Source organism: Branchiostoma lanceolatum, chromosome 2 (assembly GCF_035083965.1).
Source record: "Branchiostoma lanceolatum isolate klBraLanc5 chromosome 2, klBraLanc5.hap2, whole genome shotgun sequence".
Lineage (NCBI taxonomy): Eukaryota > Metazoa > Chordata > Leptocardii > Amphioxiformes > Branchiostomatidae > Branchiostoma > Branchiostoma lanceolatum.
In genome coordinates, this window is record NC_089723.1 from 36,472,528 (window position 1) to 36,486,206 (window position 13,679).

A 13,679-nucleotide genomic window follows, 5' to 3' on the forward strand; every position below is an offset into this window, starting at 1 on the left:
ATCATCTGCTGACATCACTGCACTTATTACCATTGCAAATAAACGGTTATAATAACTGCATTTATACATGCTGAACTTCAATATATAATAGGTGTATGTTCAGATGTTTGTGAATATCAGATCTAGATACAATACTTCCTGGACAGAGCACCGGATTATAAACTTCTTAAATATGTTATTTTTAAAATGATGTGGCTTCGGTGTGTATATGACTGCCCGATTTTAGAAGTGCTTTACAACCCCATCCACCCACAAACTACATTTCTTTTTTGTTTCAACAACAAGCTTATATATTAGTTTTTCGATTGTGTACAATCTATTTCACTAGCCTTCAACCTATCTTAGAATATCATTGGCCCGATCTCCGATCCTACAACGTCTTCAGCTTAGCTTTATTCAAGTTTGCTAATAGGATGTGCAGGCCCCTTTCATCGCAACAATAGCATCTCCTCTCGTGTTGTAGATAAGGTACGGCATCCCGGCCCTGTTGCTCATTTTACGGCCCGCTCAATCAATACATGATCTGCTTCCTTTGACGAGATACGGAGTACGGGCCGTCCCCGCCGGGGATTAAAGAACGCTGATCCTGGCAAAGCGTCACCGCTAGTCTTGCATGAAGAGTCAGTGTAACGTGAGCCGCCAAACAAAGCCGCCAGGCGGGGCGTGTCGGGAGGAATCAGGTGAATGCAGAAGAGTGAGTATGGCGCCCTCCCCCTGTTTGGGCCCCGCCAAGACTACGGCACGAGCGCGCTCTGGGGTGCGATTGTCTGCAGCGCTTCTGTAGTCTGTGGGAGGCGAGGGAGTGAATCCTGAGGGTCTTCGTAAACATAACACGGACGCTTCTGAAGGTCGGGTCGCGGTGTGAGCCGAGTGCGTCTGTGTAAGGACACACCTGCGTACAAGGATCCCGAACACGGAAGCGGGGCGGCGCGTTTCAACACATCTCAGCGGGCAGGTGCAAAGCAAAGGGGGAGTGAGTGAGTGCAGCGTTCGCCGGTCGGTCGGTACGGGATTCGAACCCGGGATCTATCGTACCTACCAACTTGAGGGCTCGCAGCTGACATGCGGTTGGCCTCGGCCCGGCAGAGGTTGAGATGCCGCGAGCAGACAAGGGTGCGTTGCCGGGCGGCAAGAAGATCAGCGACTTCATCACACGCATCACGGTAAACCTAGACGATGATGAGCAGGAAGACACTGGCGATGTCTGTAAGTATCACCATACGTCATGTATGTATACATACAAACCGTGTATTCTATTAAATCCAACACACACACACAGACAGACACTCGCACTGATTAATCGGTTGGTTTTGCCGTGTATGTTTTGGGATGATATCGCGTTGCGGAGACTGTTGACGGTGTATACACTGCTGCGGGTTTCTATAGCTCCCGCACGAATACCGGGGACTCACAAAATGGCGACTGGCTATACGTAAGGGGACTGGGGAGGGGCAGGTGGCTGTCTACGGAAACACTACCCCTAATTTTCGACAAACTCGGCACAGAGATGACAATAAAACACCTTTTGCTTTCACCAGTGTGCCTTCTGATACGTTTATAATCGTTTAAGGGCTATGATGGACTGTGGTGACGTGAGGCAATTTAAATGGTTGCAGCTCCGAATATGTTCGTCTGCCTAGTGCTACAGTATGGTTCATCATTGACAACATAATTGCTTAAAAAATAAATAAAAAATCTTGCATTTCCCTTGATATGTTTATACATAAACACAATGGAATGTGACCCACAAAATACGCCCAACGTTGTAAACGCTTTTTAGCGCAAGTAGAGTTTGGCAGAGAGAGAATTTATTCATGCAGTGACGTTAGTATACTATCATTAATCATGCGAACTGACATTCTCCATTGACGACTCCCCGCCTCTCGAGACCCGGTCAGGCCATTCAAAACTCATACCTACAGCCAAACCTTAAAGGGATGTCATAAACTTAACACTTGTCTGCCTTTTAAGTCCACTCGAGTATGAGAATTCCATGGATGAAAAGTCGCAGACAATAATGTAGTGGAATGAAATACGTTTATTGTGTGTGATGTAGACACATTGTAATTTTGTAAAGGCATTGTGGGGTTGTCAGCATATTTTGCCATTTGTGCTTGAGGAATTTGGGGTTTTGCCAAATTTTGGATGCTGGAATCTATGTGTCATTATACTACAAGACATCTTATGAATATTGACTTATTTCAAATTTCCAAGCATCATTTTATCCCTCAAAACTACATAAAACTGTCAATGGTGTATTGTGGGGCATCAATTTTAGCATATTTTCTGACATTCTATCATATGCTTTAAGGATGTGTTTTTTGCAAGGATTTAAATAATTCAAAATAAGTACTTAGATTTACACCACACAAATGAATATCAATTTACAAACAATTCTTTATTTCAAAAACAACATCAAATTGTCGATAGGTATTTTTGTGCATATTTTCCGAAATTATTATTTTTCATACCATAATATTGCCATATTTTCCGACATTATGATATAATAGTATTGCTTTAAAATTGTAGTTTTTACAATATCTAAAAATAATTCAGAAATAAGTCATTTCACAACATAAGATTAATTTACAAACATTGCTTCATAATCTTAATACTACATGAACTTTTCAATATGGTATCCGGCCGCCAACTAAGGAGGTTAGGATCTGATATGCTATGATTGATGTTGAGTCTCGGGAATTACTAGATTACGCGGCACTAGTACTGTACCTACAGTAGCGGGAGTAGGGCATTGTGCTGAATTAGCATGTTACTTCTCCGGGCAAATTGCCTCCAGAATAATTAGGAAAACCCTGTCATTCCAAAAGCGGGGGCAAATTGTCCATAATGGGTTTATTTTTGCCACAAATTGTATTTACCATATTGGCATAGTTATAGGCATTTTGGTACATATGAGACTCCATTACTATTTTTTGTAGAATGTAAATAACTACCAGACATGTACATGTATAAGATGAGCTCTGTCAGTTTATTCCAGTGATGCTGAAGATGAGTGATGAATGTCACTCGAAGCATCTGGAAGTAATCTCCAAATCCAATTGTATAGAGATTCATTAACGTCTTTACAAATATTGTAATTGGATGTGAAACTTTCATAAACATAACTATGAGATGAATTTGTGATATTATCTTTAGGTTTGATCTTAGCGACGTTGTCCAGACACATATAATAGGCTTTAACGTTAGACAGTTGAAAGCAGACGTTGTAATCTGCTCAACATGTCCAGTGTACATAAAGCAGTGCCCATCTTCTGCCTGCTTGACCAAAATTAACAATAAAATTGTTTCCACTTTTATATATTATTCGGCATCCGTGGCTTATGTCTGTATTAGTTCTTGAACTTTATTATTTTTCTCTGTTTGTATCATGTATCATTTTGTATTAATTTGTGAAATGCCAAAAAAATAATAAAAAAAACAATATAAATTGAAAAAATTAAATTGTCCCAGGTTATGCATGAAAAAATATTTTATTCTTTATTGCCTGTGAGGACAAGGGACTGGTTTATATCATTGATGTCTATTGGGGATAAACGAACATTGAACAGTCATCAATACTGAGCATAACCTGTCATGTTGAATATTTCCACACTTAGTGACTCTTCTTGCTTGTATTATCCTATCATATATAGAGTATAAATCTTATCAAAATCTTCAACTTAAAATCCAATCCTTAGGAGATTTCTTCTGTTATCGTTGGAAATATTGTTGAAAATGAATAAATATTGTTGAGTAGGCTGGTAGGTGTAAATAAGAACTAGATGTCTATTAGGGATAAACGAACATCGAACAGTCATCAATGCTAAGCATAACCTGTTATGTTGAATATTTCTACACTTAGTCTAGTGACTCTTCTTGCTTTTATTATCCTATCATATATAGAGTATAAATCTTATCAAAATCTTAAACATAGAATCCAATCCTGAGGAGATTTCTTCTGTTATCGTTGTATATATTGTTGAAAGTGAATAGATATTGTTGAGTAGGCTGGTTAAGGTGTAAATAAGAACTAGGTGAGTCACATTCCTGTCAGACAATCAGTTACAGAGAAGACGTCAGTTCGTGATTCAACACCCGGAGGCGAGTTGACCCCGGTCACATGACCAATTAATGTGTTGACAGTGTTCAGTTGGGTGGTCCGGGCTGTATTAGCGTTTAAGGTCGTGTTTGTGTATGCAAGAATAATATCCCGCATGTAGCTTCATATAGTTGAGTCCAAATAGAGATTGTATACAATGGCTGTTACTCTGGCACAATGTTGATCAAAGAGGGCAAAAAAGACTCGAGCCCAAAGCTATATACAATGTGTGCATAACCTTCTGATTACATGTACGTGCTGGTATTCTGAAGTCTTTCATATTGTCTATCCAATCATACAGTAAATCTGTTTGAGTTCCTGTCAGCCGAGGGTGAAAATCAAGAAGTGGCTGTATTTTCTAAAAGTTTGTGACTAAAACAATGACAGTAACACAATGGATATTGCAAGCCATAAATCTTTCAAGATGGTTTGCGGTGTGACGAGGTCGCCATGAAAGGTCACCACAAAAACCATGAACTAAAACCACAAAAAAATTTTCTTAAATCTACTTTAACGTTACATGGCTGTGCGTGTGTCACGTTTTTGAAATGCTGTCACCTGGATATTGGAGATATTCATGCTAAATGTTTATTAGAATTGACCACACTACCAAAAATGATTTTTCTTGTTTTTTCTAGTTTTCTTGTTTTTACTTAATTTGTGGACAAATTTTCTTGAATGAAGAACTTCCATGAAAATGATAAGAATAAATAAGAAAAGCACAAGGGACCATTCCAAGAATCTTGTCTTGTAAATTCTCACAACAAGAAACATTTTCTTATTTTTCTTAGATAAAGAAATAAGTTCTAGAAAGGATTTTCTCTCATAAGAATTTTCTAGAAATTGAAGTTAAAAGTTCTTGTTTTTCTTGTATGGAGAATCTATTTCTTGCCATGTATAAGAAAATACAAGAATTTTTTTCTCCCCTATCTTCTTTTTCTGGTAGTAAGAAAAAACAAGAATTCAAGATTATGAAAACAAGCAACAACTAGAATTTTATTCTTGAGTGTTCTTTATTTTCGTATCAAGAAACCTTGAGAAAGAAATTCTTGATTTTCTTGGGATGTTTAAGAAAATAGAAGAATTTTCTTCTTGCCTTTCTTGAGGTATCCTGCTTAGAAAAACAAGAATTTTCAAGATATTTAAGCTAGAAGACAAAGTTTGAGTCATAACTAGAATAATATTCTTGAATGTTCTTGATTTTCGTATCAAGAACCTTTGAGAAAAAAAATTCTTGCTTTTCTTGGGATGTTTAAGAAAATAGAAGAATTTTCTTCTTGCCTTTCTTGGGGTATCCTGCTTAGAAAAACAAGAATTTTCAAGATATTTAAACTAGAAGACAAAGTTCGAGTCATAACTAGAATAATATTCTTGAATGTTCTTGATTTTCGTATCAAGAAACTTTGAGGAATGCATTTCTTGTTTTTCTTGATAATAATACTTTAAGAAATACAAGAAATACTTTGAAATTCTTATTTGAACTCGTATAATATAATGGTTGTTTCCTGGCTAAGATGAGGCTATTGCAAGAAATATAAGCCAAGTTAAATTTTCTTTAAAAATCTTGATTGTTCTAGCAAAAATCTGCATAAAATTTTGACGAATGGCAACACTTGCCATGTGATCTTTTCCTAACTCCTGATTGGTGGTTTCAAATGCCACAGGCAGTTGACAGCAGGGCCAAAGCTCTGAGAAGTTCATGCCTTCAAGTACTGTTCACTTCTAGTTCTATTTTGTATTAATTGAAGACTCAAGTCGGTTTCAAAGTCAAAACCCAGGTACAAGAGAACATATACAAGATGGGGATCATGGTCTGAGCCTGCAGCAGATGCCAAATTTTGCACGGAAACACTGGATAGCAGTATGGAAAAGGTAAGTGCCCCCCTCCCCACCCGACTGTATGAAAATCAGCTCAACTTTATTTATCATATGAAAAAAAAAGTCAAAGGGCCCCTGGATGGTTTAGTCGTCCAAAGCATCAAGCATTAGAGATAATGATAAGTATAGCCTCTTTGGGTCCAACTCAAAACATCTTTTTGGCCAATGAATTAATAGATTTTAATCAAAAAGCGATCCGCACACATTGGAAGATTACATTCCACCTCTGAGGGGTGGACTATTTTAAACGTATTGTTTCTGGAAAACATATGGATAGGTTAAAGAATGATAAAACATATGATGTGTTTTGTGAAGAAATCAATTCAATTGGAACTTTCACATCTAGAAGCTGGAAGTTAGTTAGCTCAACTCAGAAAGTAAAAATGAATAACATAGTCTTCATTTTTCCCCCAGATGTTGGAAGATGCCAATGGGAATGCCAATGTCAACAGAAATGGGCTTGAAGGGTTTGGTTTCCATAGTCGAAGATGATCATCTGTTAACACTGCTCTACACCACCTTCCAAGACGATAAAGCTGCTCTACACCACCTTCCAAGACGATAAAGAATTATATATTATGAAATATATCATATGTAATAAATCATATAGCATGTTGATTACATAGCAGTTTGTAATCTTTATGTCCTTTCAGTTTCAGTAGGCTTTGTATCAAAATTAGTTTTGGTATTTGTACAACAATATTGTATATAATGTATATTATTATTATACCTATTATTTTTTAAATAATACACTGTAAAGCTTTGCCAATGTCATTTTTTTATACCAGACTCCACAATTCACAGAAATATTAAGCCATCAACATGTCATTTTAACTGTAACTCTTGGAGTGAGATTCTTATTGTAAGAACATCAGTCTTAAGAGTAAGAAAACATTTCTAGGTAGCAAGAATTGTGTTCTTGAAGTAAGAAAAGCATTCTTGTTGTAAGAAGATTAATCTTAGAAGTAAGCAAACATTTCTTGACAGTAAGAATTGTGCTCTTGGTGGAAGAAAAGTATTCTTGGTGTAAGAATATTAATCTTAGAAGTAAGAAAAAAATTCTTGGCAGCAAGAATTGTGCTCTTGATATAAGAAAAGTATTCTTGTTGTAAGAAGATTAATCTTAAAAGTAAGCAAACATTTATTGACAGCAAGAATTGTGCTCTGGATGTAAGAAAAGTATTCTTGGTGTAAGAATATTAATCTTAGAAGTAAGAAAAAAATTCTTGGCACCAAGAATTGTGCTCTTGATATAAGAAAAGTATTCTTGTTGTAAGAAGATTAATCTTAGAAGTAAGCAAACATTTCTTGGCAGCAAGAATTCTGCTCTTGATGTAAGAAAAATATTCTTGGTGTAAGAATATTAATCTTTGAAGTAAGAATACATTTCTTGGTAGCAAGAATTCTGCTCTTGATGTAAGAAAAGCATTCTTGTTGTAAGAAGATCAATTATAGAAGTAAGAAAACATTTCTTGGTAGCAAGAATTCTGCTCTTGATATAAGAAAAGTATTATTGGTGTAAGAATATTAATCTTAGAAGTAAGCAAACATTTCTTGGTAGCAAGAATTGTGCTCTTGATATAAGAAAAAATATTATTGGTGTAAGAATATTAATCTTAGAAGTAAGCAAACATTTCTTGGTAGCAAGAATTGTGCTCTTGATGTAAGAAGATTAATCTTAGAAGTAAGAAAACATTTCTTGGCAATAAACAATCTTTGCTCTTGATGTAAGAAAAGTATGCTTATTGTAAGAAGATCAATCTTAGAAGTAAGAAAGTATTTTCTAGGCAGCAAGAATTATGTTCTTGAGGTGAGAAAAATATTCTTTGTATAAGAAGATCAGCTCTAGAGGTAAGAAAGTATTTCTAGGCGATAACAATTTTTACCCCTGAAGCGAGAAAAGGATTCTTGATGTAAGAAGATAAATCTTGATGTAAGAAAACATTTCTCAGCGATAAGCATGTTTGGTCTTGAAGTGAGGAAAATATTCTTAGTGTAAGAACCTAAATCTTGAAAATAAGAAAGCAGTTCTAGGTATTAAGATTGCAGGTCTTAAGTAGAGAAATGCATTCTTGTTATAAGAACGAAAAACTTGAAAAGAAGAAAGGATTTCTTGGCTGTAAGAATTTTGGTCTTGAAGTAAGAAAAGACGTGTTGGTATAAGAACCTAAATCTTAGAAATAAGAAAGTAGTTCTTGCTATCAAGAATTTTGGTCTTAAGAAGAGAAATGCATTCTTTTTGTAAGAACATAAAAGCTAGCAGTAAGAAACCATTTCTAGGCAGTAAAGTTTTGGTCAAGAATACCAGCCTTTAAGTGAGAAATTAATTCTTAGTATAAGAACCTCAGATCCATGTGTCTGAATCAAGAATATACATAGAAAAAAATCTTACTGCAAGAATTACTTTCCGGCAGTAACCAAGGTCATTTTTATAAGAAAGATTTTCTTACTACAAGAAAAAGCTCAGTAAGTAAAAAATTGCTTAATTCGTGGACAAAACCTTTTTCTTGAATACAGAAAAATTTGCTTGCATGAAGTAATATTTTTCTGTATGTAAGAAAAAACTAGAATACAAGAAATTGCATTTTTGGTAGTGCACAATGTGGACGAGTGGGCATCAAACAGGTGTATGAACACCTTTACAAGTTGCCCCCCTACCACAGTCACTTAAACAGCAACAGCATCAACACTACAGAGTAAGATCAACAAAAGTCACATACCAGTATCAACTGTATTTACAAAAGGAGATGTTTTGATTAGTGAAGAGTTGAGTAAGGTGTCAATCTATATACTGTAGTGTAGTGTAGGCATTGTCAATAAGGGCTGTTTGCCTGAATACTTACAATAAGTCAGATAGACACCCCCTATAGTGACAACCACTACTGGCTCAGACTATAGTATATACGACATCTTTGAAAGCAATGATAGACGAGTAAAGTATTAATGTTAGAATGCTTACAACTGCATTAACTTATCCTGTTATACAATGGCCATGGTGTCACCCCTCTGAAGACTGCATGAGTCTAAAATTTGTCATCAAAAAAAAAAATTTAGGTTATACAAATATGAATATTATGGTTTATTTTGCAAAGGATTATTGGAAGCATTTAGACATTATTATAATAACATTTCACTTTAAGCAGAGAAACCAGCAATCTAATGTTAGTATGTAGCAGTCCAACGTTAGTATCAATACAACTGCATTGCAAACCAAATACATTGTAAGTTATTATTTGTAAGTTACAACAAGGCAGATCATTATGACATAAAGATTGGTATGTGTGAGGTTGCATAATATATCTTTGTTGCTCCTTTACAAGATGTATTTCGCTTTAACAAATACATAATTCATTTGTCCCATCTGCTTTCTATCCTCTAATAATTTTACCATATGGTGATATTCCTCTAGGCAGACGTTCCTGACTTTATTTCCTCAATGATCCATCAATCTTTTTCCTAATCTTGTTGACAAATCTGCTAATATAGCACAGCTAGCCCTAATAATACTGTAAATGCATTTAAGTTCTCATGGTTTTTAGTTCGCGCTGAAGCAAAAATGGAGTGCTTGCAGTGGTTTTAAGTTAGCGGCAGCACTCAGTAGTCATACACTGCTAAAGTATTGTACAAAAATGTTCACAGTGGTTTTAAGATCGCGATGAAAACCGCGAACATAAAACCACAGCAAACACTCCTGCATTCACAGTGCCCTCATTTTTGATGATCCCCTACTAATATTTCCCATATTGACACAAGCATGAATAATCCCATCTATGGTAAATAAATGTTATATGTTTATTGTAAATAAAAATCACAAAAAAGCAAACATACAGAAGCTGTGACCACCTGTTCACATAGACCAGATTTTAGCAGTCTCCTGAGACTTCTTGGGCAGTTTTGACTGTACAATCAATGACTAGCTGATATTATTAAAGTATGTAGTCATATCTCCAAATATTAATGTTTCAGAAAGAGAGAAGAAACTACTAGGTGTTCATCATTTAGTTTAGCAATAGCCCACAGTTTGCATGTTGTTTTAGTTTTTAACGTTAGTGTAGCATTTTATCAACTTATGTTTTGCATTATGTTTCTTACAGGCCTCATATGGTCTTCTGTGCATTTAGCCCATCTGGGCAGGAATATGCAATAAAGACTATTATTATTCCTTCAATACAAAGAAATTATATAACCTTCCAACAGTAACTGTTGTTTACACAGTTAATGCTTGTGGTTTAACCCTAGTGCAGGTTGTTTTCCTTTGCGGTAGAGACTAACACCCTCAACCCCTCAGGGCCTGCTCATACCTGCAATAGCCATGCTCGCTACAAGACAAACTGGCTATTTCAAAAGATCAATTTTCTTGTCACCTATGATTAACTTACTAGCCATTGAAAACTAGGTCTTTCGAAGAATTCTATTGCATGAAAATCGTACAGTGGACAATGTACGGCAATAACTACTAAACATAGTACAAAATAGGTATAGAATAAAACTGAACATCCTAATTACTAAAACAATAAGGAATTGCATGAGTCTTTGATGTAGTGCTACAATGGAGTGGGGCTAATTATGAGTTTTGTTATTTTTTCTAATAACAAATCAACAGTCAAACAACATTAGCTACCCATACATCCTTATAATTGTATTTGGTAATTAGGATGTCAAGTTTTATTCTAAACCTCTATTTTGTCCTATGTTTTAATAATTGTTGCCATGCATAGTACCGTGTAAAATTGCCGTGTAATTAAGTTCTTAATCTTCAACGCTCTATGCTGCTACAGTACATGATATTATCATGATCACGAGATTGAACACTTGACTTTTGTCTATATTTGAACTGTCAGTTGGAAGATGGTACAATGCTATTTTCAATTAGCTTGATGCATTAAGCCATAGCAATTGCATATCTCTTTATCTTTTAATCAATTCGTGAGAGAGTGTTCGCGATGCATTAGCAACTCAAATTGTGTATCTAAGGTAGAGAGCCTTGCCAAGACCGCGTGGAGACGTGACAGTGAGTTATTGATCGTAGGGAAAATTGTGCTTTGCAAGGGATTTCAGTAAGTGATTATAGCTGAGAAGCTGTCATTAGAATTTTGACATTTATCCATCAAGTACTGTACAGTGCAGAGATGTCCCTCCAGTGCCTTAACTGGTAGCAGCCTCACAGTTGAGCTCCTGGTTCCAATTAGTTGGTAACTGGGAGATCACGGTTCAATCCGAAGGGTCTGGACATCTCGGTCGGGGCTGCACCCAACTTTTGGATGTGAAATGGAGGTCCTAAGTAGTGGTGCGGATCGGTCCGGCCGGACCGGTTCCGGACTTGTAAAACGTTTAGGTTCAAGTCCAAAAAAACCTAAACATCTAGAAACAAGTCCGGACTTGAAAAAAAATTCTCTCACTCATACACTCCTTTTTATTTTAAACCATCTTAAACCTTCCTTAAATCGTGAAATTTGCACTAGAAAAATATGAAAACATTGCTGTTTTTGTGTTTATAACTGAACTTTTGTGTTAATTACTGACTGTATATAATTCCGTATATATAGTTTTCAAATTAAATGTAAAATATCTGCCAATATGCAATGTTACATGTAACACGAAAAAAATATTCCAAAATTATTGTTCAGGTCCGGACTTTTCAAGTCCGGACCTGAACCTAAACCTCTGGACTCGAGTCCGAACCTAAACCTAAACTCGGGTTTAGATCCACACCACTAGTCCTAAGTATTTGAAGAGGTGCAAAGAGCATGTTAAAGGTGAAGGGCTATATCAACCCCTTGCTGTAAAAATATAACCTGCTACTGAAACATCAGAGCAAGGAAACATACCGCCATAGGCACTACAAGGGTTTGAATGAAGGAACTATACAGTTACCCCTTCTACGATCAAGAAAGAAAGGTGCTGTTTCAAGAGGCCACCAAATTCCATCCAAATTTCTCCAAGTTAACGGACAAAAAGAAAACTACTCTCCTCTTAACATCACAAAACCCACACATCATAGAAAAAGTGGGATCATTCGTCTTCCACTGTCTCGGAAAAAGAAGTCAAACCCAAATAAGATTTAGTGTTAGTATTTAGACTAGAAAAGTCAAATGCTATATTGTTATCAATTGTCTGTCCGTCCTTTCATGTTACATGTACTTGCAATTAGCCTACGGGCAAGAACTTGCAATAAACTTATTATTATTTATAAGGCCTCGGTGAATTGAATTTTGTGTTACATTTCCAATTTCTTGTGAAGGAATGAAATCTCACTATCACTCATCCAAGATAACATTTCTGACTACCTTTGAGTGCTCTAATACGAGTCATAAATTGTTTAACAGCTTTTAGATTTGTGCTTTTAGATTTGACTTATTCCCGATCAAAAGGTCGATGATGATCATAAATCATACTTGTTAGTCCTTAAATAGGCTTAATACAAATAGGACTATATTTTTGGCTGTAGTATAGATTCATTGAAAAAATTGTGAAGAAGACTAATAATATTATTATAAAGCCTTTGTGTAATTTGATATATTGACGATAACTGGTCATGATAACCATTTTCTCCCTTACAATTGAAAGGATTAGCCAGTGGTATGAAGCATAAGCTCTCTACTAGGACATGTTGAATCTCTCGTTTTAGGTATCAACAATGTTGTAATTATACATTGCTTATGGCAAAGAATATTAGGTTACAATTTACAGAAAGCAGTATTATACATTCAATTTGATAATTATTATTATCAAAGTCAGTATTTCCTTGGGGTTGCTGGAATATGTATTTCCCAACACTGAATAGATATGACAAAATGGTAATGACTAAAACACCCCAAGCCTATATTGTAATTCAGTTATCAATAGTATCAAAGCTCTAGATAGGACCTTGTATGGAACAGACAACATATGTATAGTCACCCATCACACTGTCCAACACAATGACACTGAATACATTGTACTCTAACTGGTGCAAAGTTTCATCCACAGTTATTCATCTATTGAATACTGTCAATGTTGTATAGAGCCCATACAGCTATCCAACAGTCATATATAGATTATCAATTATAAGGACCCCGCTATACAAAAGAAGTAGATATTTATGAGAGGTCTATCCCGCTGGACACTATCTGATGTGTGTCGAATTCGGAGAAAGCCAGTCTAAAGATAACCCGAAGACGGCGTGATCCATCGACTGCCTTGGGAGAAAACAACTAGACGAGGGAACGGATATTGGCCCGGAGTTCCAACCAGGATTGATGGATGATCAACGCGAGCATCTGGGCCGGTGATTTCACAGCGGCGCTCCGTCTGCACAGCGGGGAAAATTGCGCTACAAATGAGGCACGGTGCTACGAATGGGGCCGCGTTATACAGTGACAAGATGTTCGGACACTGCAGGTCGCGGAATGTCAACGATAATTGTTTCCATGCCGCAAACACGACGACCGCACCTGCGGTCTCGGCATTTGTCAAAGGAGCCCGGTTCTGTTGTGGTTGACCTCCGTTATTGATTTCTTAGCAAAGATAACTTTATTGTAGCTATTGATGTATTGATTTTGGAGCAAGATGAGTTTAATGTGCTTAATATATTCAATGGCTGACAAGAATGAAATATGTATCTAATACATTCAGTGGCTGACAAGACTAAAAAATGTTTGAGAGATTAGTGACAGGTAGTTGAATCATTGTTGTGAAGATATTGCGCTACACTTGGTATATC

The 13,679-nt window shown here is 36.2% G+C and overlaps 1 protein-coding gene and 1 long non-coding RNA gene across 2 annotated transcripts in view; both read left to right on the forward strand.

Moving 5' to 3' along the window:
• Positions 1-639: 639 nt before the first annotated feature.
• The window catches only part of LOC136428903 (ankyrin repeat and death domain-containing protein 1A-like), a 44,217-nt gene continuing 31,177 nt past the window's right edge, over positions 640-13,679 (forward strand). The window contains exon 1 of the mRNA XM_066418728.1: positions 640-1,206. Coding sequence (XP_066274825.1) covers positions 1,095-1,206 — 112 coding nt within the window. The 5' untranslated portion in view covers positions 640-1,094. The remainder of the gene's footprint in view (positions 1,207-13,679) is intronic.
• Positions 5,660-8,279, forward strand: LOC136428901 (uncharacterized). The gene is made up of 2 exons (XR_010754668.1): positions 5,660-5,971; positions 6,392-8,279. It is a non-coding gene; the product is annotated as an uncharacterized lncRNA (long non-coding RNA).